Source organism: Camarhynchus parvulus, chromosome 7, assembly GCF_901933205.1.
Source record: "Camarhynchus parvulus chromosome 7, STF_HiC, whole genome shotgun sequence".
NCBI classification, from domain to species: Eukaryota; Metazoa; Chordata; class Aves; order Passeriformes; family Thraupidae; genus Camarhynchus; species Camarhynchus parvulus.
Genome location: NC_044577.1, coordinates 16,807,767 through 16,834,201, shown reverse-complemented (window position 1 = coordinate 16,834,201; position 26,435 = coordinate 16,807,767). Strand labels below are relative to the sequence as shown.

Genomic DNA, 26,435 nt, shown 5'->3' with positions numbered 1-26,435 from the left:
ACTGACTCACATGGTTACTGGCAAATGAACTATAGTGCACAATACACAGATGGTTGATTAAGCAACAAGGGAAACCTGAGGAAAATTAATCTGTAAACAGGAAATAGGCCCCTGGAGGGTGGTGTCACACAAAAAGCATTTGTCCCATGAAAGAATTTCTAAAACTTCTGAGACTTAGATAGAAAAATCCAACACCTGAGAGAAATTCTGAGTGTCCTTAAAGCAATATAACACAGAGATCAGGAGAATGCCACATGTTACTCATAAGCTTAAGCTTGTTAACACAGAAATTATGAGGGATGCATTAGATGTTTATATTCACCTCAGTTACCGTGGAATACTTTTGTAAAAGATCTTCCTTCTTAAGAAAGCAATTTATCAGCTCATCTATAATTTCGCAGTTGTCCACCTCATTATCTGCGTTGGTTACGGGAACTTAATTGGTATTTTTCACATAGCGTCTTTTGTAAGACAGTGTGTATGGCCAAGCTGGTTTTGAAACCATGTTTACCGTACTCCGCTCATTCACTTCCACTTTGTTGTCTGGCTGAGACAATTCCACAGAACTGAAGGTGCAATTATAGCCTTCAAAATACTGTATCTGCCAAAAGAAAATACATGAAACTAGTACAGACAAATTGCAGAAAGTCAAACTAAGACTTTAGCAATAATTATGTATGTTCAGGTGTGTTGAAATAGACTGCTCTAGAAAGTAAGCCCAGTAAATATTGTGCATGGTGAAATTCACCTTCTAAAGCAAAAAATAAAGAAAAGTTCAAATTAAGATTACGTGGAATTAAATACAGTTCAGAATACCCCATGTGATTTTAACACTAGAAGTTTTTTTTTTTTTCTGAAACTGCTTTCAGGGGAGAAAAACAAAGTAGAACAGCCCTCCTAAACATACAAATTCCATCCTTAATGCTAGGACATCAACATTTTACTTGGTTCAGCAAGAAGGCAAGTGTGCTAAACTCAAATGCAAGTACTCAAAAATTAGTTACATAGCTAACCAGACCAACTGGGGAAAAATATGCAAAAGTCAAAGAAAAAAAATCACTGTTTTAACTTACAGATTACAAATGCTTTAGCTGGAAAATCATTATCAAGTTTTTTCCATTTGTCTCATACTGTGGTTAGAGCTGTATCTACTGTATGTAGACACTTAAAATATTAAGTACTTTTACAATATTTATATGATAGTATTTTCAAATACTAACACACTAACAGTATGGGGTGAAATTATTAAGAACAGGGCATAAGAGTTACAGCTCTTCCTCAACCCAAGAAAACTTTTTCATCCATTTTGGCATAGGCAGCTTATGACTTACATGTTCTCAGTACTCTGAGTGCTCAGTCACTGGAAGACTACTCAAATTTGGCCTGAATCCTCAAAACCCCCACCAAAAAACCAAACAAAACCACGAGAGCTATTAGTGCTACACACAAGTTAGCAGATGCTGCTAAGAAAAACCATTAAACCTTTTTGCTCAGGAAAACCATTTAAAAGCAAGCTGCAGTGCTTAAATAAGCTGCTTCTGGTGTGTGACCTGCTGCAGCTGTTGCTTATTCAGCAAGAAACTGATTAGTAAGGAAATCCCACCAAATACACCACCCCCCTGCCCCCCATCCTAAAAAACCCAGCAAACCAACCCAAACAACCCACAAAACCTATTTTGGTATCACAAACTAAAAGCTTTGGAAATATTTTCAGAACGTGACCCACATCTTCATAAAGTCTCTCCGTACACTAAGTTTCCATTTGTGGTCACAGCAAATCCCACCATTTTGCAAGGCACTATTTATTACTTACACAAATACAGCTTAAATGTTGTCCATCAAATGTACAGATTGAAGTGCATTGCCTCTTGTGATAGAAATCCAATAGTTTTTTGTTTATGTATTTCACATTCATTTCACCACTACTACCCCACTAAATCCTTCCTTCTACTTGTGTCACAGAACTCTATTGACAAGCCCTCTTCTTCCTGAATTCTCCAGCAGAAAGCTACTGTTCCTTCTCCTCATTATGTTCAGCAGTTTGTCACTACATTTAAATTAAGGGCCAACAAGAATACAAAAACTTCCTTTCTTAACTACTTGAATAAGTATACTGATATTTAAGACTGCAATATTGACAGAATAGCTTCCTTACAGCTCTCTGTTACTTCCACTTGGCATTTCAATTTAAAAAGGTGGTTTGTTTTAATTCTTAGCTCCTTCTCCAGCTGCAGTTAAACAAAAATAAAAAAAATAATAAAAAATTTTTAAAAATTAAAAAAAAATCTGAAGACTTGATTTTTTTAGTTCTAATAGTGTGCTGCTTTCTGTTGAACTGCAGTGGAGTAGTGAGGTGTATTACTCTGTTGCATCACTTCAATGCCAGTACTGGAATTTGACTTGCCTAAGAACTGTGTGACTGCGTGAAGAGTCAGGCCGGATGCACCTGGAGTGAAATTGCGGTGGTGAAACAGCGTGTAGTGTTCCTAAAGTGCTGAAATGTGCGTGGCCTCGCGGAATGCTGTAAGCCCCTGTTCAATACACAGGTGGTGGAAGTGGCCCTAGAACCTACCAGCCCTTCTCCTATCAGACAAAGCACGAGTTATGTAAAAGTCAGTTAGAATTTGGGAGAAATAGTGAAATTTTTAGAAGTATGATGACAGCTACGCTAACATCCCTTGAATTTGTTCCTACTGACCTCCTAGATCTTTTCTGGTGCCTGCTTACCCAGCCAGATCTATGGGAAAGCTCCTGGAAGAGATCTCTCAGGGATCTCTTGGAGGAATTTAAGCAAACCCCTCAGGGTGCCAAGGATTTAGAAAATAATAACATCTGTGCGGCGAGGGGGAGTGAGCTAAGCCTGAGTACCAAGCTCGGGTGTTATCAAGATTCATTCTAGATAAGATTTCGTAGGCTGCAGATAAGGCTTTAACCAGCTACCAACTGTTGAGGCTAGTGGTAGTTTCCTTGGAAGAAAAAGTCCTTGATGTCTAGGACAGCCAGTTGCCAATTTTGGGGGAGCATCGTTGGGGAGGGCATTCCTGGTCGGAGAGAGCTCATGTCCTCAATTACCTTGTTTATTTCTCTTAAATCATGGAGGAGCCGCCACTTTTTCTTCTACAACAGAACGCTTTGGGCCGAAGGGACCCGAAAGATCGCGCAGTTCCACCTCCCGGCCACGGGCAGCAGGGGCAGCTGTGGGCGGCCAGGCTCAGGGAGCAGGGCAGGGCAGGCGAGTGGCGGCCGGCGCACGCCGTGGAGCGGCGCTGAACGCTCCCGCTGCCCGGCCCCGGTCCCGCCGGGACGGGCGGGAGGCACCGCGCGGCCACGGCGACACCGCGCGGCCACCGCGACACCGCAACTGCGGCACTGAGAGAACGGCCGGGCTGCGGCTGCATCACACCTGTGCCCGCCTGCCTGGCCAGAAACAAACACACACACAAGGCGTCTCATTTTCTGATGCATGCTTGGACGGGGACTAGACACGTTCCCAGTTAAAAAATATATTTTCAATTCATGTCCTTGCTCACAAGTGGCCATATGTAAGAGAGAGGGAGGAATGAAGGTTCTGGCACATACGGTGATTCTCTTAAAGCACACAGCAGGGTATTGTTTCTAAATCAGCAATAAACTGGAGCAAACACACCAGCCCCCCAGTTGACTGGCACTTGGATGAAAGCACAGCAGCAGTCCTGCAGGCACAGCTCAGGAGATGAAAGTATCTATTTAGAGGAAAGGATCATGTATCTGTCTGATTTCAAACAAAAGCTCTCAGGTTTCATAAGGCACCCAAGCTCCTGGCCAAATAGCAGAAGTGAAAGTTTCTGTTTTAAGTAAGGAGGAGAAAAAACTTCAACAGAAGGATTTCAGCAGTTTGCACTGAGGGCTGGTTTTGAGACAGCACAGAAAGTACTGATGGGCTCTGCAGTCCCTGACAAACAGCACAATGATGTTATCTACAGGTACACTAGTGTTCCAGTATCAAAATTCCTCGACAGGCTGGGGTTTTAGCCTGGACTTTCACCCACAGCCTTTACCTTGCTCTCTTCAAAGCGCTCTGATTGCTTCAGCTGCCTTTGGCTCTCATGGCTTGGTAGTGCTCAGCCTTCAGATGCAGGGGCTCTGCTGCTCCACAGGGCACACAAGGGCTCACCAGTAACTCTGAATTTACTAAAATTTCTGCTAGAAAGGAGAAGGACAGGAATGACTCATTTTCACATCCCTGTATACATGAATGCTTCCTTCAAGTTGGGCTACACCCAACACCCACTGCTTAAACAGCCATCTTTGCATCAATACAAAAACATTTTCAGAAGGGAACCAGTTACAGGCCTTATTGTGTACAGTGTTCACACCAGGTTGGAGCCAAAATTTTTTTGTACATAGCCACATGCAAAAGGTAGTCAAAGTGGTCCCCTTTGAGAAGGGCATTGCACAGTGATAGAGCCCTGCCCCAACTGCAGGGAGAGAACACCAGTTCCTGTTTTGCAGAGAGAAAGGATGGACAGCAACCAACAGCCCTCTCTGTCCACCTTTAATTTAAAGGTGCTTAGGCAGAGGCATCTCCTGTATTCCAACAAAATAAGAAAAAGAAAATAAATAACAAGAATAATTCCATTTTGAAAATGAGAAATGTGTCTTTGTAGGCTAAATCTCAGCATTCTTGAAAAAAAAAATTTTTATCTGCAGGAAAAAGAAGAATGGTAATAACAAAGAAGAAACATGATGGGAATGATAAGAGCCTTATTGCAGTATCATATAGACAGCTTTCATGATAGATTGCTATTTAACATTTTGAATGTAGTTTTGCTGAAGTCATATATCATAAGCCACAAATACGTTTTAGGATTAAAGAAGAGATTATCTGATGTTGTTGTTCAGTAGACAGATAGATACTGGACACAAGGTAATGTTAGGAGCAACCACCAAATTTATTCACTATGTTTAATCAAAATATTTTTGTGCCAGTCATCCTTTCCTTGGGATTGTTTCTGTACCTGGACTGCTGTTGAAATCTTTAGATAGGTTAAGAGCTTGATTGCCAATTGATCTATTTCATTAATTAACCTAAATAATATATTAAGTATTTTACAGAGATGTATGGGCCAATATTTAGTTCTGAAATCAGTAATTTGCTGGAACTAGGTTACTATGTTCAGTGTAAAATGGAGTCAGACTGGGTGAGAGGGCAGAGGGGAGCAGCCTGTGCACAGGAGGCAGGAAGGTCATTGGAAACTGCTGAACCACGATCAAAGGAGTTGCATATTTATGTGTGTGCTGTGCGCAACACAGGAGCCTTCCTTCAACTGCAGGGAGCAGTCAGAACTGTTTTACAGGGCACACCATGGGTTTCTTTTAAATCAACAGCATTTTTTGAGTTAAATGAAGGAGGGACTATGTTGTGGTTATGACAAGGTCACTGCTCAGCTCAGTTCCCTCTTTCTGAAGCCAAGCAAACGGTTTGATTTCTTGAAAACTAGAAAAAAACCCATGATTTTCTTTGGTAAAACATGCCACAGTCAGTCATACTAGCTGATGATCAGATTCATACCTCTGTGTTCTCAATCAAGGCTACTGCCACTGAGCTCTGCCAAAGGTCTCACAGCCTGCTGAGCCAGCTCCTTTACAGCTCACCAGCTTCCCCCCACTCTCCATCATGGCTTCTCTGTTTCTATAGCCCAGGCATCAGAATTGCTGGGTCTGCAGGCTACACAAGGGTTGGTGGTCTTCTAAGAAAGTGCTCTTTGTCTCAGTCAGTCTGTAAAATGAAGGTATCAAAAAGCAGTCCCCAGAGATATCAAAGGATCTGCAATCTCCATGAGAAACCTGATGTTTAACTCTTTGCAAGATAGATGAATTATAGTACAGAGCTTTTTAGCTTTCTAAATGACCCTTCTAACTCTGAAGAGAAGCTAGAAGCGCAGCCTGAATTTGAACCTCCTGTGGACTTTGATAAAAGGGTCTTTCTTTGATGAACCTGGTCCAAATTATCTGAAAAGCTTAACACCTATGACAAAGAACAGGGCTCCAAAGTCAAAAGGAGGGTTTAATTTATTTCTTATTCTCTGGCAGCTTTCTGCCTTGTGAGTGGAGACACAACAAATAAAATCTACACTTACCTATAGTGATTTTCCATGTCATCTTCCCCTGGCAAGTGCTTAGCTTGCCCTGCCAAGAGCCAGTGGTCACACCTCACCCAACAGCCACCTACAAGTACAGCATCACAAACCTCTGGTTTCAATCATTCTTTATCCTAAAGTAAACTCATTACTTCTCCTTATCTGCAGGTGTCCTTCACTGTATGTAGGACCGAAGTCCTCTGAGAATTACTGCTGTGCTGCTGTCCCATGGCAGCCAGGAGGAGGGTAACAGCTCACCCCAGCTCCCGCCAGGCTCACTGCTATGCTCCTGCTAAAGCCAACAAGTGCTTTTGTCAAAGAAGTAACTGTGTTTGTCCTCAATGTAACAGTCTGCACCAACAATTAAATAAAAGTAAAATTTATTTGGTATAGGACAGAAAAATAACAAAATCACTTACAAAATAAAGGTTAAGCAAAAAAAATCACAGAACTAGATTAATATTTTATAAAAAGCTCAAACTTTAAGCATCTGATAGAAATGTTACTTTTTGCTCAGCCTGTTTTATGTTTCAGACAGCCCTCTTGTGTGGCTTTGGAAGTCCAAATTTAGATGTCTTCCTCTGCATGCATTAGTTTACACTAAGGAATATTTACCACAGACAAACTATATTTCAAAATGGCAACATACATAAAAGGTTACTCCCTCAAGACATGCTGTTTCAATTTTTGCTTTTTACATCTGCATACCTACCTGCTGCATACTCACTGAGACCATACACACATGCCCTGCTTCTGCCTGAGTTATTCCAATACTCCCCTTTGACAATGCTCCAGTTTAGATTTTAGTTGAATGGTCCAAACACATCCATCTTACAGGCTACAGGATCTCTGTTTTCTTCCAGTACATGAAGAACCATTCCATGAATTTGCCCTTAAAGTGCTCATGGATATCTTAGGTGAGAGATTCTCCTTATTTTCTGCTGAATACCATTTGAAAGATGAAGGCTCACACAATCTGTGTCACGTGGAGTCAATGTACCGCTGTATCAGGTCCTTGCACCCAGCTGTGAGATGAAAGTGTCCACACCACTGCCACGTGGAACTCCAAAGTGCACGTTTTATACCCTATTTTTTACTCTAGTACTGGTAACAACATTCAGCCAGTTGGCTTTTATTTCCTTGAGCAATCTTCTCTTTTTCAGTGTCCTGTGGCCAAGGGGCCCTCTCAACATTTGACATTCTGCTCAAAATAATATGTTTGATCACAACTCCATTCTTTATCTCCAAGGCAAAAAAGTACCTTTTCTATTCCCATACTTCTGTACAGAAGATTGTTGTGTTACAATACATGTGATGCATGATAGCAGTTTAGCTCCTTTATCCCCTGCTCCAAGACAGATCTACTTCTACAAGTGTCTTGCAAACAGCTGATGCTGAAAGGAGAAACTACTGCCCAGTTTTTTAAATGATAATATAAGGAACTTCTTTCACAGTGCTGTCTTGCAGAAAAGAAAAAATAAACCTTATGATTCTTTTAGTGTTGGGAAATGCTGGCTTTTAAACAAGAACTTTACCATGTTATTTTTTTCATTTATAGAAATATACACTTCCTGAATCACAAGCTGAGTTTCCTGTAACAACTCTGAACATTCATCACTGTGACCTCTTCTCCCAATGGCTGGTGCAGAAAGTCATAACAAACATAACACGTGCTTTTCTTCCAAAAATATAGAGCAAAAATTATTTTTACACGGTACAAAAGTTATTCTTATTTTATTTATGGAGTTGAATGAAACAAAAACAAACATCCGTGGCTGTTGTCACGCAGTGCAAGCCTCAGTGGTAACATAAGAGGACAGAGTTTATAATACAATGCCATTGAAACAAACCCAGCAAATCTCATATGCAAGCAGTGAATCCAATTTACTTCTGGAACCTCTGCAACCACACTGACTGAAGTCAGCTGGGCTGTGTGGACAACAGCATCAGATGCTGGTTTTGGGACAGGTCTGAATTTTGAGAGCAATACCAACAACTGATTGTGAAGCCAACCAGTGCCCACATACACCTCACCTGCACACTGGCCCAGTGGCCTCTCCATGCACTGAGCTCCACCTGGAGTTAGCAGATTGAGCACACAACCACAGCAGGGCTTGGCTCAAACACTGTAAAATGCTACTGTCAGCACTATGTACTTAGGACCTGGAAGAGCAATGCCTATTAATTCTTCTACTGAGACACAGAAAAATTTACTAAAAACTTCATAAGGCACCATTGATTCAAGCTCTTTTGTATTATTCTTTTTTAACACTTAATAGTGAAATAAATACTTTAATACTGATCATATTGTAAATAGCTACTGCTACATGAAGCAATATATTGAATGATAAAATGCTGCATTGTTCTGGAAGATATCTAGGGACTTTTACAGCAAAACATATAAGTGGAAATGCTGTTGTTATTTGAAAAAAATGCCCCTTTCTGCAGTATTAAGCTATTTTACATGTACGCCAAACATCTATTCTGAAGAGTTTTCTAGAGTAAGAAATAATTTCTAAAACCTAAGCAGCTCAGGATCCTTGGCTTGTTAACTGGGGGCCTTTTACACAGCACATTTTAAAGTGAAACTGAAGCTGGTTTTCCAAGTCTTTGGTAGTGGTCCAGATTTCTGGTCAGAAAACCTTGCTGAAATGATCAAACACAGGATATTTTGAATTATACAGAGTATTGGAAGAACATGGGGCAGCATTTTCTTTGACTTATCAAAGTAAAACAGTTATGTTGGAAGCAGGTAAGTTATTAAAAATATTATTTCTGGAGGGTTGGAGGTTTTTTTTGGCTACATAGCTATTTGGATATTAACAAAGATTTGGCAAGTCAAGGTACTGAAAATATTGTATTCTTAAATTCAAACTATTGTTCCTTAGAAAGGTATTAAGTGCTTCTGTTTTAAAATATGAATACAATAATTTATCCTTTAAGTTATTAGCCTAAAAATCTTATTTGGACTTCTATTCACAAAATAATATCCCAAAGAGACAGGCACTTTAAGTGACATCCATAAAATACATACACAAATTCAGCATTGTGCCGGGTTTGATCCCAAGGTGCACCTGTCACACGGAGGTCCCATCAGTATCTGTTTAAGGAACTCTTACAGCCACGATCCTGCAACTGGATGTAGCCACATCCCTGCGCCTGCGCATTTCATTGCAGGTTCAAGACCATAAACAGTAACTAAAAATAGGTCACTAGATACAAAAATGTAAAAAACAAGTACATAATCAATGCTGTCACAGCTAACAAGATTTTGTAAACAAACACTGAAAAGACCAAATTACATTTGATCTGGCCAAATCCAACTCTAGTCTCATCCCCTTCAATGTGATGTCCAGACTGCCAGGCAGAAAGCAGATCTGCCCCTCCCTGCTCACAGACAGAGCAAAAAGCCCTGTTCACAGACATTTCAGCAGGGTCCAGACTCTCTTTGGCTAAATTCCCTAGATTTTCAAGGACTGACCTCATTCTAGCCACAGAGTGTACTTAGGATGATATCTCCCATGCTAGAGAAACATTTTCTTAACCTACATGACTAGTTTCTATGTTTTATTTTGGTTTTTTTTTTGAGCAACACCCTGTGAAGCACAGCTGCTGACACAGGCTTGGTAGGGATCCCAAGGAAAACACTGAAGAGACATATTGCTGATGAGACTGAGAGGATATTTTTCAGAGGTTCAATTAACAAAGAGCTATCATTCACCAATATTTCAAATCCAGAATTATAATCTTCCTCTAATATTCCAAAGGCATTTTATACGCACTTAGACCTACTTGTAAAATTCACTCATACAATGAACTCTTTTCTCATACACAAAATTCAAAAGCCATTAAACATATTAACCACTTGCCACAATGTTAGAATACTTTACTCTTTCTTCTATCATAAGCCTTGCATCTCTCTGTAGAGACTCCTTTCAGCAAAGTTTGAAAGGACAAGCTTCATAGCCAAATCTTTCCATTTCTCTTGAACCAGTGCAGACAGCAAATTTTGGATGCTCCCGTTTGAATGTACAAACCCCAGATCCCCCTCACAACATCAAAGGGCTTTCACTGAGGAACATTTTTGACCTCGGCTGCTCTACCATAATAGAAGTCAAACACAAGCTCTCTGAGACTCATGACCTAAGTGCCAAGAAGCTTTTTAAGTCAAACTCCATCATTTAGTTGTACCAAAGAAACAACTGGGAAGCAGTTTGTGGAGCACTGGCACTAGTGATGCTTTACAGAAGGAGCCTGCAACTACAATAATTGCTGTGCTTGTGCTCAGACTACCTTCTGAGGACTCCTCACATGCACTATCAGGCAGAGGGCGGTACAGCAATCCAAGGCACGGATGACATGATGTGGGTTGGTCCACGTAAGAGCAGGACAGAATTAGGTCACAGAACACATAACACTATTAAAAAACAGGAAAGAGGGTTAAAAAAATATATATATTTTTATGCTGATGAATTCTTCACTTGTGCTTTTCTTTGGAAGACTCTCTGCAGATAAAAACAAGGCCAGGGACACTCCATCCTTGAGTCAGGATGTGTTGTGCATTGTTTAAGATTTGCTTGACTAAGCTGAAGTAAAAAAGTTAAAGATGAACTCTTTGTCACCATGTAGTAGGTCTATGGCTTGCAGAAGCAGATAGGCTGAGTTAGGCATGCAAAGACGGATTCAGGGGACTCTTAGCTACACTTTTTACCCAGCAACTGTTTTTTTAAGCATCAAATACTTTATCATTAAAATAATGCAGCTACTGTACCCAAAGTGAATGAAACAGCTTTGTTCAAGATCTAACAAATTCAAAGCCAGACGTCCCATGGAGCTCTCCAGGGGATGGGGTTGGACATGGTAAGCATGATGCATGTACGCTCTGTAGGGTCCACAAAATTCCTGCAGTTTAAGCAAATAAAATTCAGAGCTTTGAGCAACTATAGTCCACAAGCCACATCTATTACTTCTGTAATAGAGACTGAAGTTTGTTCCAGCTGACAAGCCAAAAGTGGAAATCAATCAGAACAGACAACTTTCCAGTCATGTGGACAGGAGAGCTGACTCGAAGGACACTTGAGAGCAGATGTCACCCAAAGATGGGCCATAACCCATTTCACCTTGGTATAGGTGGGAGCGGGGGGGCACCTCTTTCTTTTCGGACAGAACCACCTAAAAGAGAAAGAAGGGTTTATTGTGTTACTCCTCCTGGAATACTCCTTCTTTTGAAGGGGCAGTTTACATCCAAGCAAATAATTCAGTAACTGGTGAAGATCTACTAATTTTCATGCCTGGCCATTAAAAAAACAAAACAAAACCAACAAATCTTTGTAGAGTTCCTGGTTAGTTTATTAAACAACATCAGAACTTTGAAGACTTTAAAATAACATTTTAAACTAATGCTATCCCCTAGTGCCTGGAAAGCATATGTATTTTGGTCCATTTTCCCCTTCCTAAAACAGACTGATAGTTCTTGTTAGCCTTACTAATTTATGTGAACACACAACTTCTCAGTGCTACTTGCAATATGTGCAAATCTCAACAAAAAGTGGCAAGCTATAAACACAGTAAAATTTCAAAGCTCTTAATGTTTTTCCCCATAGGAAAATTTTCATAGCAAACTTACAAAAGGAAACACAACAAAATGCATATGTTACTTTGCCTTCCTTTGTGGACTAATACAAATGGGATGAAAGCTAACAGGGCAAAACGAACAATCAGAGACTAACAGGAATCTCTGCTTCAAACCAAAACATCATTTGGAAACAGGAGAGAAGCATCTGCATATACACATGATTACAGGTGACATGAGCCACCAATGTCATTGGTTGTAAAAGAAGTAATTGATCCTTGGGTGTATCAGGCAAAATACCACTAAAAAAGATAGGAAACATCCATGCTGCTGTAGAAGACACATTTGGAACCTGACCTGGAACAGTATGTAACACAGAGTGGAGAAGACAAAAACAAACAGAAGTGTATATCTAAGCAGCTCTGCTAATCAGAGAACATGGCTTGGAAGCAAAGTGTAGTACATCCAGATTTCATCAGCCCAGCAAAACAAAACTGAGAGGAGGATATGACTGTTGTCTTAAAAAACATTAAGAGTTTAACACACAAGAAGAGAGGAAAACTAAACTCAAGGATGATGCTGGCACAAAAATAAATGAGTTCTGCTTGAATTCAGATGAGAAATGAGGAGAAAGTTCTGAGGGATTTTGTGGCAGAATGGCTAACCATAATGGCAGACTTCGTCACTTACAGTATATGTTTCAACTTAAAAAACAAACAATTCCCCACTCAAAAAGTTTTAGAGAGCTTGTACCTATGAACTTGCATTTAGCTTTTCCTGTGTGGTAAGGAAGGATGACCAGACTGTTAGCCTGAGAACTCTGGAAACCTCAGCATCCAGACTCCTCCCCATTCACTTTGTTTTAGGGCAATCCACTGAAATTCCAACTTACCTCTACTGTCATTTCTTGCTAGTTTACTGGGATAACTTCTGTTCATGGGTACATATGGCTCTGGAGGTGGCAAATCAGATATCGGATGAAAAGAAAATCTGCTTTCCCATTCGTCTGAAAAAAATCCCATGCAATTTACTCATTAGTTTTCTGACATAGCTTAGGAAAGTCAATTGACACTGACATCATGTTTAATGCATGTTTTAAATTGCAAAATGCTTACACAGCTGTATACCAAACCAGCATTCTCTTAGGAAGCCAGGGAAGATGATGCTTTAGGTTAATTTGGGAATGAAAATTTCTATCAAACTGATCATTTTGCCAGTTTAATGCAAAATTACAGATCAGGAAAACAGCCTTAATTCCACTAAAAAGTCTTACTCTCTCTTCCATATATAACAGATCTGCTTTTTTAACACATACACATATGTGCTACCAGAACTGCCTCGTTTCACCTACTTCAAAACAGTATTTTGCTCCAGGTATAGAATTTACCAATATTCAAGTGTCATTGATATACCAAGCTCAAAAACATAATTAAAAGCACACTCCTAAAAGCACTGTTTCTTCTCTCTTAATATTTATACTGGAAGAAGAAAAATACCCATTATGCTAAAATTTATGACAGAGAATCCTGTATATAACTAGTGTCAAAAATGGAAAAATGTATAAATGTATCACTTGAAGCTATATCTCTTTAGACTACAGGGGCCCTTCTGCCGTACTTACTGAGTCTATAAAATTCTAAATAAAGCAAGCATACCAGTTTCCTCATTGAAATAATAGGAAATGTTCTAAGAGCTCTGTTCTGCACCTGATTTTGAAAGCCTAAAGAAGAAAGTGTGGGCTAATTTAAACTTTGTCATTTCTTTACTTGCTTGCTTCAGAACTTTGCAACCATAACTTTATTGAGATATTGCTGGATTTTACTGCATAATGTAATGAACAGCTGAGTAAGTTCTACCTGGCATTTATACATGTGGTTATTTGCTGGATCCAGTTTTTCTATGTTTACTTCCAATGGCTGCAATCAGAGACCAGTGTGTAAAGAAGCTCCATGTTCCGAACCCTGCAAATGACTCGTGTAAGAAGAAATATGCCTGTGATCCTTCTGCCTTACCTGATGTGTGAAGATGTTTTAAAAGCATGAGTTACAGTTTCATTTTCTGTTTGCTTTTTTCTAACCTTATAAATGTCAGGAATACCAATTTTGTCCTCACATAATTAACTGAAGGATTTATCTGTTCTATGCAAATAGAAAACAATTAAAAAGAAAAGCATGACGAATCTTTAAAATACAGCAATCTTGGACCTCATCTTTTTAATAAACACTAGCAGAAATAGATACTTGACATTTTCAGCAATGTTCTGACAATCTCTTCCCTCATCTGTTTTTCAGCTTTTGAGTCATCTAACTTGTTCTGACTTCCGAAGTGTCAGTGTAGCTGTGGTTTGAATTAATATTAGAGCTGAAACAATTCCCTTCCTTTTTTTAGGGAAAAGGGTTTGAAAAATTTTTCAAAGGTTTATTTTGGAGACTGTATTGATGACTTTGCAATTCTGGTCTATGTATGGCATATTTATTCTCTTACTTGCCAGAGTTAACTGAGACCCAAGTGACACCTCTGTTGGTCAGAAATCAAAGGTTGCCACTAGAAACAAAGTCTATCCCAAACCTCTTTTGAGGGATTAGGGCCAAAAGCCGCTACACCTTCTCTGTGGAGGGCAAAGAGCTGGGAGGATGGCTCACCATCACCTGGATCTTGGAAGCCGTTTCTGACAGCTGCCGAAGGCGGCGGTGGCGGCGGCGGGCGCTGCCGAGCCGGGCCGGTCGGGGGGCAGCGGAGGCCGCGGCCCGGCCCTCGGGCTGTCCAGCCCTGCCCGGGACGGCGGCTGCGGGGTGCTGGGCAAAGCCCTCGAGGTGCTTCCGTTCCTGCTGATGGGAGGAGGCGGTGGGAGCGGGCCTAGAGCAAGGCAAGAAGCAAACACACAGATGCTGTTAACTCTGCCAGTGGAAAGCCCCTGCTGGCCTCCCAAGGCCTCCTGCTAACAAAAAGGGCTGCTTCAGGACCCTTGGCCCCAAGGGGTAATGGCCCTCAGCACCCACCTCCCTGCTCCCCAGGGCTCTCTAGGGATTTAGTGCTGATTTGCAGAGCACAGCTCAGAGGAGCAGGTATATGTAAACATAAACACACTGCAGTGTCCATGCTCCTATTCTCCTCAGCTACAGAAGCCTCTGTAAAGGTCCTGGTCGCTACTTTTAAACCACTCTAAATTAAGAGTGGCCACAACAAGCAGAAGTCACAGCTGGAATTCAGGGTGCTGTGAAGATCCAAACTATAACACATTTCCTTTTTATGGACCACTGCAAGGCAAGAGGACGTGTAGCAGAAGACACCTGCTACCTTCAGAGGCTCTCTGTCCATAGGGGTGGTTCCCTCCGGGTGTGTGGTGCCCACAGGGAAGCTCTGCCCGGGAGTGGCCGCGTGAAGCAGCAGCTCATCAGCTCACTCATTTACAAACTAATGAGCTGCATGGCAGGTTCTTCAGTAGTTGGAGCATATCCATCTCCCTGTAAATTTGAAACAGACCTCACACATACACTGGCATTTCCAGAGTTTGTGTATCTGTAACTGACACAGACTTGACAGGTGAAATACGAAGGCACAGCCTAAGCAAAACAGACCCAGGGCTGCCCTGAGGGCAGGGGAAGGGTGCTTCTACAAGACAAGTAAATAAAGACAGGAAAGCTGCTTCTGCCAGGGAGAGAAGCGCCTGTGGTTAGGACACAAGAAGGTGATGCAGAGGGTGTGGAGAGTTACACAGGTTCAAAAGTCTCACTACCTCTGTTTGGGGCAGTTGGGCAATTGACAATTATGTTAATTTTCAATAAATGCTTCCCTGTCTTGATGAAATCTATCTACAGACACGCACTTTGAAAAAGAGAGCAGTAGATATTGTGTCTCCAGCAAAAAGCATTGAAACATTTCAAGAAACATGCTGTACTTCGTGTATTTTTGCTCCCCTTCTTATTTTACAAATTACTGAAGTTTGCCTTCAGGGAATGGTTTCAAAGAATGAGAAGCATTCAGCAACTTTCAGAATAGTTTTGCTTCTCTCTCTAAACCTAGCTAAACTCCACTGTCTATACTGAACTACTGCAGAAGAGGTGTATTCATGTTTAGAATGTACTGCTACAACTTCCTTCTACTTACTGAGCTGGAATTGAGCCAGAAGAAAGTTAGTGCAGGTTTGCTAAAACTATCTGCCAAAGAAAAGGGTCAAGTAGGAAAGCACTGGTGGCAGCTAAGGCCACCACAGAACAAACTCTTGGAAGTGACTGAATAATTGCAGACACTCTCTGCAACTTTGATCCATCAATTTGGTCAATTGTAATGGGATTTCTTTGATTTATTTACTGCAGGCTGCACTAGCATTGTGCCATCCTTGATGCTGGCAACCAGCTCCACAAAGCACAGTTACAGGGCCACTATTTTCTGTACAGCTGCTGTAGGTATTGGAGCTCCAGACTGGTTCAAGGAGCTTGACAGCAAGATAGCTGTCTGTGGGAGCTCCCATGACATTCATTTCTATTGTCTAGGACTGGGCAGGCTAGAGATGATTTCTGAGTTTATTGCAAAGGATGAAACGAAAGGCAACTCCATGGAGTTTCCCAGCAGTATCTTCTGCGCAATGCTTTTCTCCACCTGTTACAGGGTTTGATTGTGCCTAAATTCTCTCATCTCAAGGGACAACTATCAGGTATCAGAGAGCTGAGTTATGATGTGGAATTCTTAAAAGTTATGAACAACAGTTGTCACAGAGGACAATGTGTATTATGAAATTGGTCAAAGGAGACGATTCTACTCTTAGTCTAATTTGATATCTACATATGGTAAGTAACAACACTTAGTCACACTGTAACAAGTGCTATTACATTTAACAACTCTTGGCGCGGTCTTTTATTAAAGCTATTGTATTTGACTGCGCTTGTGTCTCTGAACACGTAGAAGGGTCAGGTTCCACAAACCTCCACTCGTGAGAACGCAACCATTAACTCATGCTGGTTGACTCAGGAAGTCAGATGCTGTCACTTTACCAGAAGCTGCTTTGCATCAAAGAAGGTAATGGGGAAATCCCTTTGCAACCCTAGTCAATTACAGTGACTATAACGAAAGTTACCAAGATCTATAAAAGTACACGTGAGCACACTGGTGATGCACTTTGACTTTCCTTAAGCCACCTTGACGCCCACAAATCCTTGCTTCCAACTGCAGAATTCCTAGTGCCTAACAGGGATGTCATCCTGGGATGTGTTTGTTCTGCACGTGAAACTAGCATGGGCATGGCCAAAGCGCCCTCTCGTCCTGCACCACCTGTCCCGGCCAAAGCGCCCTCTCCCCGTGTCCCCGTCCCCACCTGAGCGGCCGGGCGGGTCTCTGACGGGCGGCGGCGGTCTCTCTCCGGGCGGCGGGGGCAGCGGTCCGGAGCGGCCCCCGCCGGACGCCGGGCACGACCCCAGCGAGATGTTCCTCTGCGGCAGCCGCGGCATCTCGTCGCCGCCGGGGCGGGACGGGCGGCACCGGGGCGGCCCCGGTCTGCTGGGGGGCAGCGGGGTGCCGGGCGCCGAGGGCGGGCCGGGGAGCGGCGGGCACGGGCGGTTTGCTGTTCTGCGGCGGCGGCGGTGGCAGAGACGCCTCCCGGCGGGCGGGCGGCCGGTGCTCGGCGGGGGCGGCGGCGGGGGCGGCGGTTTGTCTCGCGGCCGCGGCCCGGGGTGGGCGGCAGCGGCGGCCGGCCCGAAAAAAGGGGGCCGGCGCCGGGGCCCGGCTGCCGGAGGGGCGCTGCCGACCCTGCGCCCCGGCTGCCCGGGAAGGGCGGCGGCGGCGAGGGCCCCAGGCTGGGCTGCCGGCTCAGCCCCGGCACCGGCGGCGAGCCCGGTTGTGCAGGCTGGAGGCGATGGGCCGGGGCGTGCTGGGCACAGGCGGCGGCGCCGCCTCGGGCTTCGAAGCCGGCGTCGGGCCTCGGCGGCGCACGCGGCTCTCTGCGGGTCCGGGGCGGCGGTGCGCGATCCCCGAGGGCGGCCCCGGAACGCGGCGGGCCGCTCGGGCGGGGAGAAGGGCTTGGCGGTGGCGGAGCGGCCTCCGGGCGGCAGGACGGGCGGCCGGCCTCCCCCGGCGTCTGCGGACACAGGACAGGGAGCATCAGCGCCGTCGCACCGGGGCCGCGGCTCCCGAGGGTCTGCGAGCGGCCAGGGCGCAGCCCGGCACGGGGCATCCTTGCCTTGAGGCTCAGCCCCAACGCCGGTACCATTGGGAAACCACTCGAGTACCAGGTGACGTCCTGATATTGCTGATGAGGCACGAGTTAAGTGGCCACAAGTGATGCAGCCATCATACAGCAAGCAATAGAACGGGGAGGGAAGAAATGGTAAAGAACAAGTACCAAACAGCATCACCCCGAGAGCAAAGAAATCTTAGCTTTTAAATTACATTTAACAACAAAAGGTCAGCAAAAAGCTCTTCTCAGCCCTTTCTAGTAGCTGTGATCTAAGGATGTAGTTTTGCAGGTCAAGAAGAAGGCAGCTGGCCTTGCAGTTCACAAGTACTGTTCTGCGAAGCCAGGAACTTTTGTATTAATACAAGTTCCCAAAAATAAACTGTGACATAATAGAAAATACCAGCTCTGAGAGACTGTTTTGTACACATGTGCTGGAAAATTATGTTAGGTTATAAAATATGTAATATTTGTAACACTACAATCTCCATAGCATAGTCCTTCAACAAGTATGAAATCCTACGTCCTTGAACTTAAAAAACTCAGTGACCCCAGATGTCCTAGTTTAAAGGGGCATGAGGCTTGGGGCAGCTGTTTTGTCAGCCAGAAGCACACTCCAGACAAGCCTCCATCTGCAGTGTGTGTACCAGCCAGCTGGGATGCCTCATGCACTCCCTAAGCAGCAAATCATGCCGTTGTGGAGCTGACACAAGTACTTTCCATTTGGAAAGTAGATACTTTTTCCTGGTGCACAAGAAAGAATTAGCCTGGATCCTCCTCTGTTCCCCTCTTGTCCTGCACACCCAACAGCTAAGGCAGGATGTAATTTGCCTGACTGTACTTTGCAGGTAGCCATTCAACATTACCAAGATCTTTAGCTTTCATCAATAATGAGGAGGATGGGTGGAAAGAGAGTCTTGCTTCTCCCTCATAAAACCTAACAGTAAAAATAAAACAAGATTCAAGCTGAAAATTACATTTCCTAAGAGCCTACAATATTTGATGGTTTCCTCAATCCCAGCAGGTAATTTATTGCAGAGCTATGAAGGTTTTAAGCAATGCCATTTTTTCACGCTGGAAATTCACGGTCTTTCTTACCAGCATCTCGATTTGCAGTACATCTGAGCTTTGGCATTCCTGCTTGAAAAAGGCCTCCAAGGCCAGGTGGTCCACCGCCACCGAAGCCACCACCACTGCCACCACCAAAACCCCCGCCGCTGCCGCCTCCTCCAAAGCCACCGCCGCCGCCTCCACCAGATCCTTTCGGTTCTGTTGGGAAAAGAGATGCCCCATATTAGTGAAGCAGGACTGATCCTGCCAAGTCACCTCTTTCATTAGAGTAATGCTTGTAGCTGGGGAAGAAATGGATGAACTTTCAAAACACACAAGGTTTGGATCATCACAGCTACCATTATCACCACCACACCGTGGAGGAGCTGGTGCAATAACCATAATAACCATAGCCTCTGTGTGTTCTCATGCCATCACTACTTTAGTCTGCTCTAGACTAGAGAGCAGAGCAAATTGCTGCAGAGAATTTGGAACTGAGCATGGATGGGACCTCTGAGAACAGAATATAGTCTTTGTTAGCACCTTAGTTGCTTCTTCCTGTTTCTTTGTACTTTTGCTCTCTTATCCTTCCCCTCCACTTCTCCATAAGCAGAGACAGAGCAATATCATGGGAAAAAGGGAAGGAAGGAAGAAGGCAGAAGGTCCCTCCTCCTGAAGGTGTCTCTGGCAATCACTGCTGGGAATGCACAGAATTCTCTCATTATTGATTGTATCGCAACATATCTACTTTTTAAACAAAGCCTAGTAGCAAAGGTGATGCCATTTCTGTAGGTTCAGAAGTGCAGTGACAGAATCATTAGCTGTTAATGTTTCCAATAGGCAGGAATTACTTTATCAGCCCTCTCTCTTTTCTCTCCCATTGCTCTCTAATGTCAATATTTCTGCTGTGACAACTGAGTTGCCAAAAGTAAAATGAAAGTGTTTCCACAACTACAATACATGGAAGAACCTTATTCAGAGCATCACTGCAAAATCAGCAGGTGCACAGGTTGGAATATCTGTGATCAGCTCTCAGATGCTGGGCCACAAAGGCTAAGATCACTTGCTTAATTTCTTGGAATCCTGATTTACACAAGTTGGGGTGGGTAAAATTTTCACTGACTTTGAAGTAATTAAAACCTGTGGATGAAAAGCACTTCTAAAAATTTGCCCAAGAAAAAAAGGAAGAGTGTATCCATGGGGGAATGTTCCACATTATCCTTCTCTTCCTTAAGCATGTCAGCTCAGTTCGGCTCTGACTCAGATAGGGTGTGAACCTCTGGAGAAATGCTGCTACCATGGTTTAGTCTTTCATCATGATTTGTTAATTCATGTAAATAAGATAATAGCTGCACCATTTTTCTCTGTTTACCCCCTCCTTTAATCCCCTCCAGCTCATAATAGCTAGAATATGTAACTTCACATTCAGAGATAATCTTTAAAAAATGTAGCTGGCTGATTGCAGAACTAATTTGTAGCTGGCTGATTGCGTATCTAATTTTTTAAAAATTATTTTTATTTGGTCACACTTCTCTGGGCATTTCCTTCTTTTGTCATCATGTTCCTATCACAGTCCAGCCTTTAATTGCATGGCCAAACCTAGACTGAGGTGTATCACATTTGCTAATCAGTCTGTAGAAGTGTCTTTTCTCCTTTGGAAATGAATGCTGTTCCTCTGTCAGCACAGGCCTGTGTTCCTCACTCTTTTGTTTCTGTTCTGCCTTCCCAATACTTTTGCTACACAGGCTTCTCCGGCCTCCTCTTGGCACCTGCCAAGATGTGCTGTGAGACACAGCACAGCTGGATAGAGACTTATTTCCATTCAGGTAAGTGGAGTCACTGCCTTGTGCAGTACTGCTGGGCTATCTAAAAAGATAACAGCCCTGAGTCACTCCAAGAGTGGCAAAATTGCGTACAGCAGTGACACACAGGTACAGCTGTGGCTTCTGGCTTGGGTTTTGCTCTAAGTGGTACTGGAGCCAATGGTGTCATGCCAGGCATTCATTTATCCTTATATTGTTTATGCAAAAGTACAGTCTGAAATTCCACTTCATTCTTGTCCTCTCAGTCCTTATGGGGTTTTGTTTGCCTGATCTGCAGCACATCCTCAGCAGAACTCCTGGTAGGACTTCCATATTTTTCTGATATAAGCAAACAGGAAAATAAACCACTTTTTGAGAATTACCAAACAAATTAGCATTCACATTTCAAAAGCAGTACTTGATTTCTCAGCTGACTGTTCATTCATGATGAATAGAATTTATTTTTAGGCATGCCAATTTCTGGCACTTTTATCTACTGTCATGGCAATCCATCTGATGATACATAAAATAATTTTTTGCTTTCAGATCTGTAGAACCATTCATGCCTACAGAAATTCCAACACGTAGAGTCATACTTACTGTCTAGAATTGGAGCACTTCTGTCATTAGTAACAGTCTTCTTGAGCTTTTTTCCTTTGGTAATATCAGATAATAGAGCATTTCGCCCTGCCTGTTCTGACTTGCTTAGGGATGGCTTTTCAGTATTTGCCTGCAAAATAAAAATTAAAAATGAGGAGCCAAAATAAACCACAACTTCTAGATACAAATTTCTGCTTAAATATGGTAGTTACTTGAGACTTCAGTGGCTGTTTTAACAGCATTGGAGTGGGTAGCATGCCATGTCTACTTTTGTGAATGATATCAAAGGTCGCTGGCCTTGTTACTGACTTGAAGTCTCCAACACTACTGCTATTCTAATGCACATTAATTCATTAGAAACAGAACACTTCTATGTGAATTCACCTTTTTTGAACTTATGATTTAGAATCTCTCATTTTTTCAAGCCAAGGCTTATCTGTGCCATTTTGGAGATGGAACAAGAATAGACTACACACATAACTTGATTATACAAGAAGGTGGACATTCTTGAAAGTTGTTGTGAAATACAATTGCTAGATAAATCAGAGCAAAGAGGGACCTTTGTCTACTATTTTAGCTGAGATAGAAATACTTAAAAATGGCAATTACCACTTCAATACTACTGCCCTCTTCATATGGACCAAATAAAACCTTGGGACATATGAGATTTGTCTCAACAGTCGTCTCTTTTCACTTTATGTTCTGGTGACACAGTTTTTCAAGAAAGAACAAAAAAACTTCAAACAATGCACTTATATGCACATATATATGGCTCTTTCTTCTAGGAAACAGTTCCTGAAACATTTTCTAATTTATCAGATCAGTGTTATGGAGATTTCCTGAAAGGTGGGGAGAGTTGTCATGGAGGGACCAAGTAGAGTCTGTATCTTGCTTGAGGTGGAAAATGAAGGAAAGACTCTTGACTGACAGCCCATTCTGTATAATCAGCTAGGGTTTTGCTCTGAAAATATCTAGGTACTTGAGAATGGCATCTCAAGAAGCCTTCCTTCTTGTCAGTGAGGTGACTGACTGTTGGGAGGGCAAGCACAGCACAAGCTCTATCCCAGTTTAAACCAGGCCCAATGTAGTTTCACCCACCATGTTGTGCCAGATCCTGTGCTCTGACAGCTAGAGCTATCCTTACCAAATTTAAATAATAGGATTCTTTTGGGGGGCTCAAGTCACAGGAAGTACTGGAGTAGAACAAGGGAGAAGGTGGGAGTACAGGTTTGGAGAAAGGCAAGACTTCCAAGTCCCATTAGACAAGCTGTTGTCTCTCCACCAGATCAGCCACTAGTGTGGGAAGAATAAAAGGATGGAGAGTTGGAGTAGATTGTGACATCCACATGAGAACTGGAAGGCAGCAGAAGGGGTGGTGGTTCTCGCAGGACCAATGATCAACCATAAACAATATGCTGGACAGTTTTCCCGAAATATCATGGATACCCTCATCCACATCCCAGTATCTCTGGACATCCTATTCCAAGTGACAAGCAGCAGCAGAGAACAGTGCATATGTTTACCTCCTGTAAAACTTACCAAGGCCAGTGTTGGGGGTGGAGGGGGAGCTGGAGGGGGAGGCACAGGCATGGTGGAAGGCTGAGCTCTGTCTGCTCTTGCTAAGAAACCTGCACAGCAAAATACAAACATACAAAGTCTAGAGATTAATACATCTTTATAAATAAATTTCTCAGCTAGAAAACATCCTTGCAGCTAACAGGTTTATATTCTACATTTTTGAAGTCTTATAATCTGCAAAAAGCACTTTATATTTAATTGTATGGAAACCAGCCACATCTTTAAACAGGGGCTCCCTACACAATCCCCACTGCCATACAAACTCATAGATATACATCCAGTTTTGAACACTTACACAATCCATGCATTGCTATGGCAGTGCACAAAATGCAGCAACCAAACTGAACTGAACTCTTAAATCCAACAATCTTGTTCCCATGGAAGTGCTTCAGGATAGCCCCATAGCTATACCATCAGCCCTTACTTCAAGAAGGCATCATACTTTAGGATCATACTCAGAAAGAGATGCCAACTTGTTAAATCCCTTTAGCTGCTTAAAGATTCCTGCACCTCCACTTTTATGGGTAGAGTAGAACAGCAGAGCTCTGGGATGGACTCATGCTTCTTCCTCTCTCCCTGCTTGCTCTGAAGATCCCAAGCTCCATCATCATGTCTGAATGCACCTTCCCCCACCTCAGAAGCAGCACACACAGACATGTTCCAGAACTCTCCCTGACGAGGAAGGCAAGCAGGCAGCCTGGCCTCTCAGCTGCAGGCTGCTGCAGACAGAAAAGCCTGGCTGCTAAAGCTCAGCCTGTCACAAGCTTCCCTGCCAGGGACCACACTCCCACTTTTCCCCACCCCAAGCTGAACTTTCAGCCTCAGGCAATCCTAGGAGGGTCACACCTGAGATATAGAGATTTACTGCAACCAAATTATGGAACAACAACCAAAAAAAAAAAAGCCTGAAGTGTCAAGGACTATATTTTCAAGTCACAAGGGCTTTTTGGTGGCATTTTGGCACACAGCTTGCTGAACGTGCCTATCAGGGGCTTTGGAGCATTTCTAACAGCACTATGCATTTCAGCATGTGCTTTACTCTTTTATCTGAGCTTTCACCCATGCTGGTCATTCACCTGAGCCACCTTTAGTAACAATGATTTATATAATATTTGCATAAGACAGGTAAACACAGTGGGAACAGGAACAAGGGTAATTCCCCAGACACCCCCAGGCTGATGGCTGAGGTCCCCAGGGCAGTTATTTACATGCATACACAGCTCTTACTTTTTAAAGCAACTGAAATGTTTTAGATGAGACCAAGGGGAAGTGTAATAGCACAGTATCTGTCAAATCACCATCATGTCAGGTACAGTACCCTTTATAGCTAAAATGAACATGATGAAAATGTGCTGAATGAACCAAAATGGCATTTGCAGTGAGTCACCACCTACGTAGTCTGTAATGGCATCTGACATGATCCATATGTGTGTCAGAAAAAACTGTTTAGAAATACAGATTTATCTCATCAGATGCTCATGCTTCAAAAGAATTAGAATGCAGCTGTAACCCCCCTTCCTTCCCCCTCTCTCCCCCCCAAATTGCTGAGTTACCTTCCTCAGAAGAAATATTTTCTGAAATAAGACTTTAATGGATTTTGTGTAAAATCTTTGTGGAAGAAGGAGTCAGACACATCACCCATAGCTCTGGCTGACCATCCAGAAAAGTCATGGAGTTTAAAGTGGTGTGAGGCACTAGTACCTGCAGGTTTTCTTCTCCCATACTGCAGAAACCATTTCCAGTTACTGCAAAAGAGTGAGCAAAGCAGAAGGGAAGCTGGCAGATAGACAGACTGGCAAAGAGGAAACTGTGAAGCCGAGCCTACAGGGTGCTGTGCAAACGCAGACATTCACAGTCCTGCAAACAGAGCAGCCTGCTCTCATCAGTCCTCTGCTGCATTACTGAGCACCTAAGGTCCCCCAGAGGAACAACAGCTTCATATTCAGAGGATCCACTTGAATTTAGTTATATTCCCATCTCCCAAATTTGTAGCTTTCAGCTGTTACATAAAACGCTGCACAAAGCCCTATCCTTTCCCAATCAGCATATTCTAAATGCAATATTTGAAATCTGAAACCTATTAAAAGCACCAAGACTAATGCTGCTTTGTTCTTCAGCTTCCTGTTTAAAGAAATAGTCAACAGGAAAATTATTTCTTACAGTAGACCACAACCGTCCTGTTTCTTAACACTGTCTTTTCACAGCTGCAGTTGTCTCTAGCTTAACTGTGCCATGAGGGTATTTCACCAAGCCTTTAACTGCTTCATTGGATTAAAAAGAGAAATTCTCTCTGCACTGCTCTGCTAAGAAGTCAAAGCAGTCTAGATAACGTACCATCAGTCTCTTTGGCACTCCATGTGTCACAGGAAAGTTTTTGGAGCAGGCAGAATACACTTTGGTTTGATATCAGACTTTTAAATGAATCCTTTATGGCAGCTCAGACCTGAATGCAGCAAGTGAGCCAGGTGGTCTGTGAAGCACTTCCTGTAAAATACCATAACTTGTCTACCTCCCTGTCAGTTAAAGATTGTTTCCCTCTTGGGCTGCTCTGTTCTACATTTTTTTCTCTTTTAACTGGATTGTTTTAGATCAGCTTCTTAAGGAATTGGTGGCATAAAGAGGAAGTAAGGTGATGCTTGAAGCCTGAGTTCTCTAAGGGGAAGCCATTACCCACAGACCCATCCAGCTTCTCCAAAACACTCTCTGCACACATGATTTGCAAGGAGGCAGAGGGGAGAAATGCACTAGGTGTTCCCTCCTTCTCTATCCCATTTACGTGTTCCTGTACTCAACCACTGCACACTAGCTGGTATTTCTGGCACTGGAGGGCTCTCTTAACTGAACTGCCATCGAAATTAGGTACACACTGGTGAGCTTGCATTTTGCTGCTGTTTAACAAGCCCTATAGCCCTCAGAGACAGGCTGGAAAATAGCATTTTGGAAGCACAGGACAAGCTTCTGTAATAAACCAAACTCTGGCAAAACTGACCCAAAGTTTAACATGAGCATCCTGCAGGGTTGTTTACTCATGGGGCTCTAGAGCACACACTTCCTTTAGGAGCCATCAGAAAAGAGATCACATGGCATGACTGAGAAACCTGTGTGCCCACACAAAAACTTATCATGCATACACTTACAGAGCCCATAAAACACCCTAGATTGTCAAATTTTAGTTTAAAACCAAAGTTGCAATACTGCTTCACTCTTTCTTTTATCACTCTGACTCTGCTTTTGGTGATGAAAAGGATTTTTAGAAATTGAAGCTGAAACATTGCAGGAAGAAACATCACCTCTGTCTTTGAATCTCCAACTCATCCTTGCTGTTCAGTTGTTCAATTTTATACAGTCTATTTCTTTGTCTGACTCACTATAAGCCTATATGAAGAATAAAAATGGTCTGAAGAGATGCAGTGACCTGGTGACTTGCTCTCACAGCACAGGGCAGTGCTGGGAGTAGCTCCTGGGAGGAGAGTACCTCCTTGGTTGCGGAGCCAAAACAGCCGAGTCAGCACAATGCTGAACTCTGCAGCTGCTTTGTTCATCACCAA

The 26,435-nt window shown here is 43.0% G+C and overlaps 2 protein-coding genes across 2 annotated transcripts in view; both read right to left on the bottom strand.

Annotated features, from left to right (window-relative positions):
* The window catches only part of GPR155 (G protein-coupled receptor 155), a 31,895-nt gene extending 31,209 nt beyond the window's left edge, over positions 1–686 (bottom strand). Inside the window, exon 1 of the mRNA XM_030951781.1 lies at positions 323–686. The gene's annotated coding sequence lies outside the window, so the exon portion shown is untranslated. The remainder of the gene's footprint in view (positions 1–322) is intronic.
* Positions 687–7,837: 7,151 nt separating this feature from the next.
* Positions 7,838–26,435, bottom strand: part of WIPF1 (WAS/WASL interacting protein family member 1) — a 54,089-nt gene continuing 35,491 nt past the window's right edge. The window contains 14 exon segments of the mRNA XM_030951779.1: positions 7,838–11,291; positions 12,584–12,697; positions 14,334–14,394; positions 14,396–14,547; positions 17,003–17,214; positions 17,216–17,313; positions 17,316–17,344; positions 17,347–17,520; positions 17,523–17,589; positions 17,591–17,621; positions 17,623–17,761; positions 18,956–19,126; positions 21,310–21,439; positions 22,849–22,937. Coding sequence (XP_030807639.1) covers positions 11,236–11,291; positions 12,584–12,697; positions 14,334–14,394; positions 14,396–14,547; positions 17,003–17,214; positions 17,216–17,313; positions 17,316–17,344; positions 17,347–17,520; positions 17,523–17,589; positions 17,591–17,621; positions 17,623–17,761; positions 18,956–19,126; positions 21,310–21,439; positions 22,849–22,899 — 1,485 coding nt within the window. The 5' untranslated portion in view covers positions 22,900–22,937 and the 3' untranslated portion in view covers positions 7,838–11,235.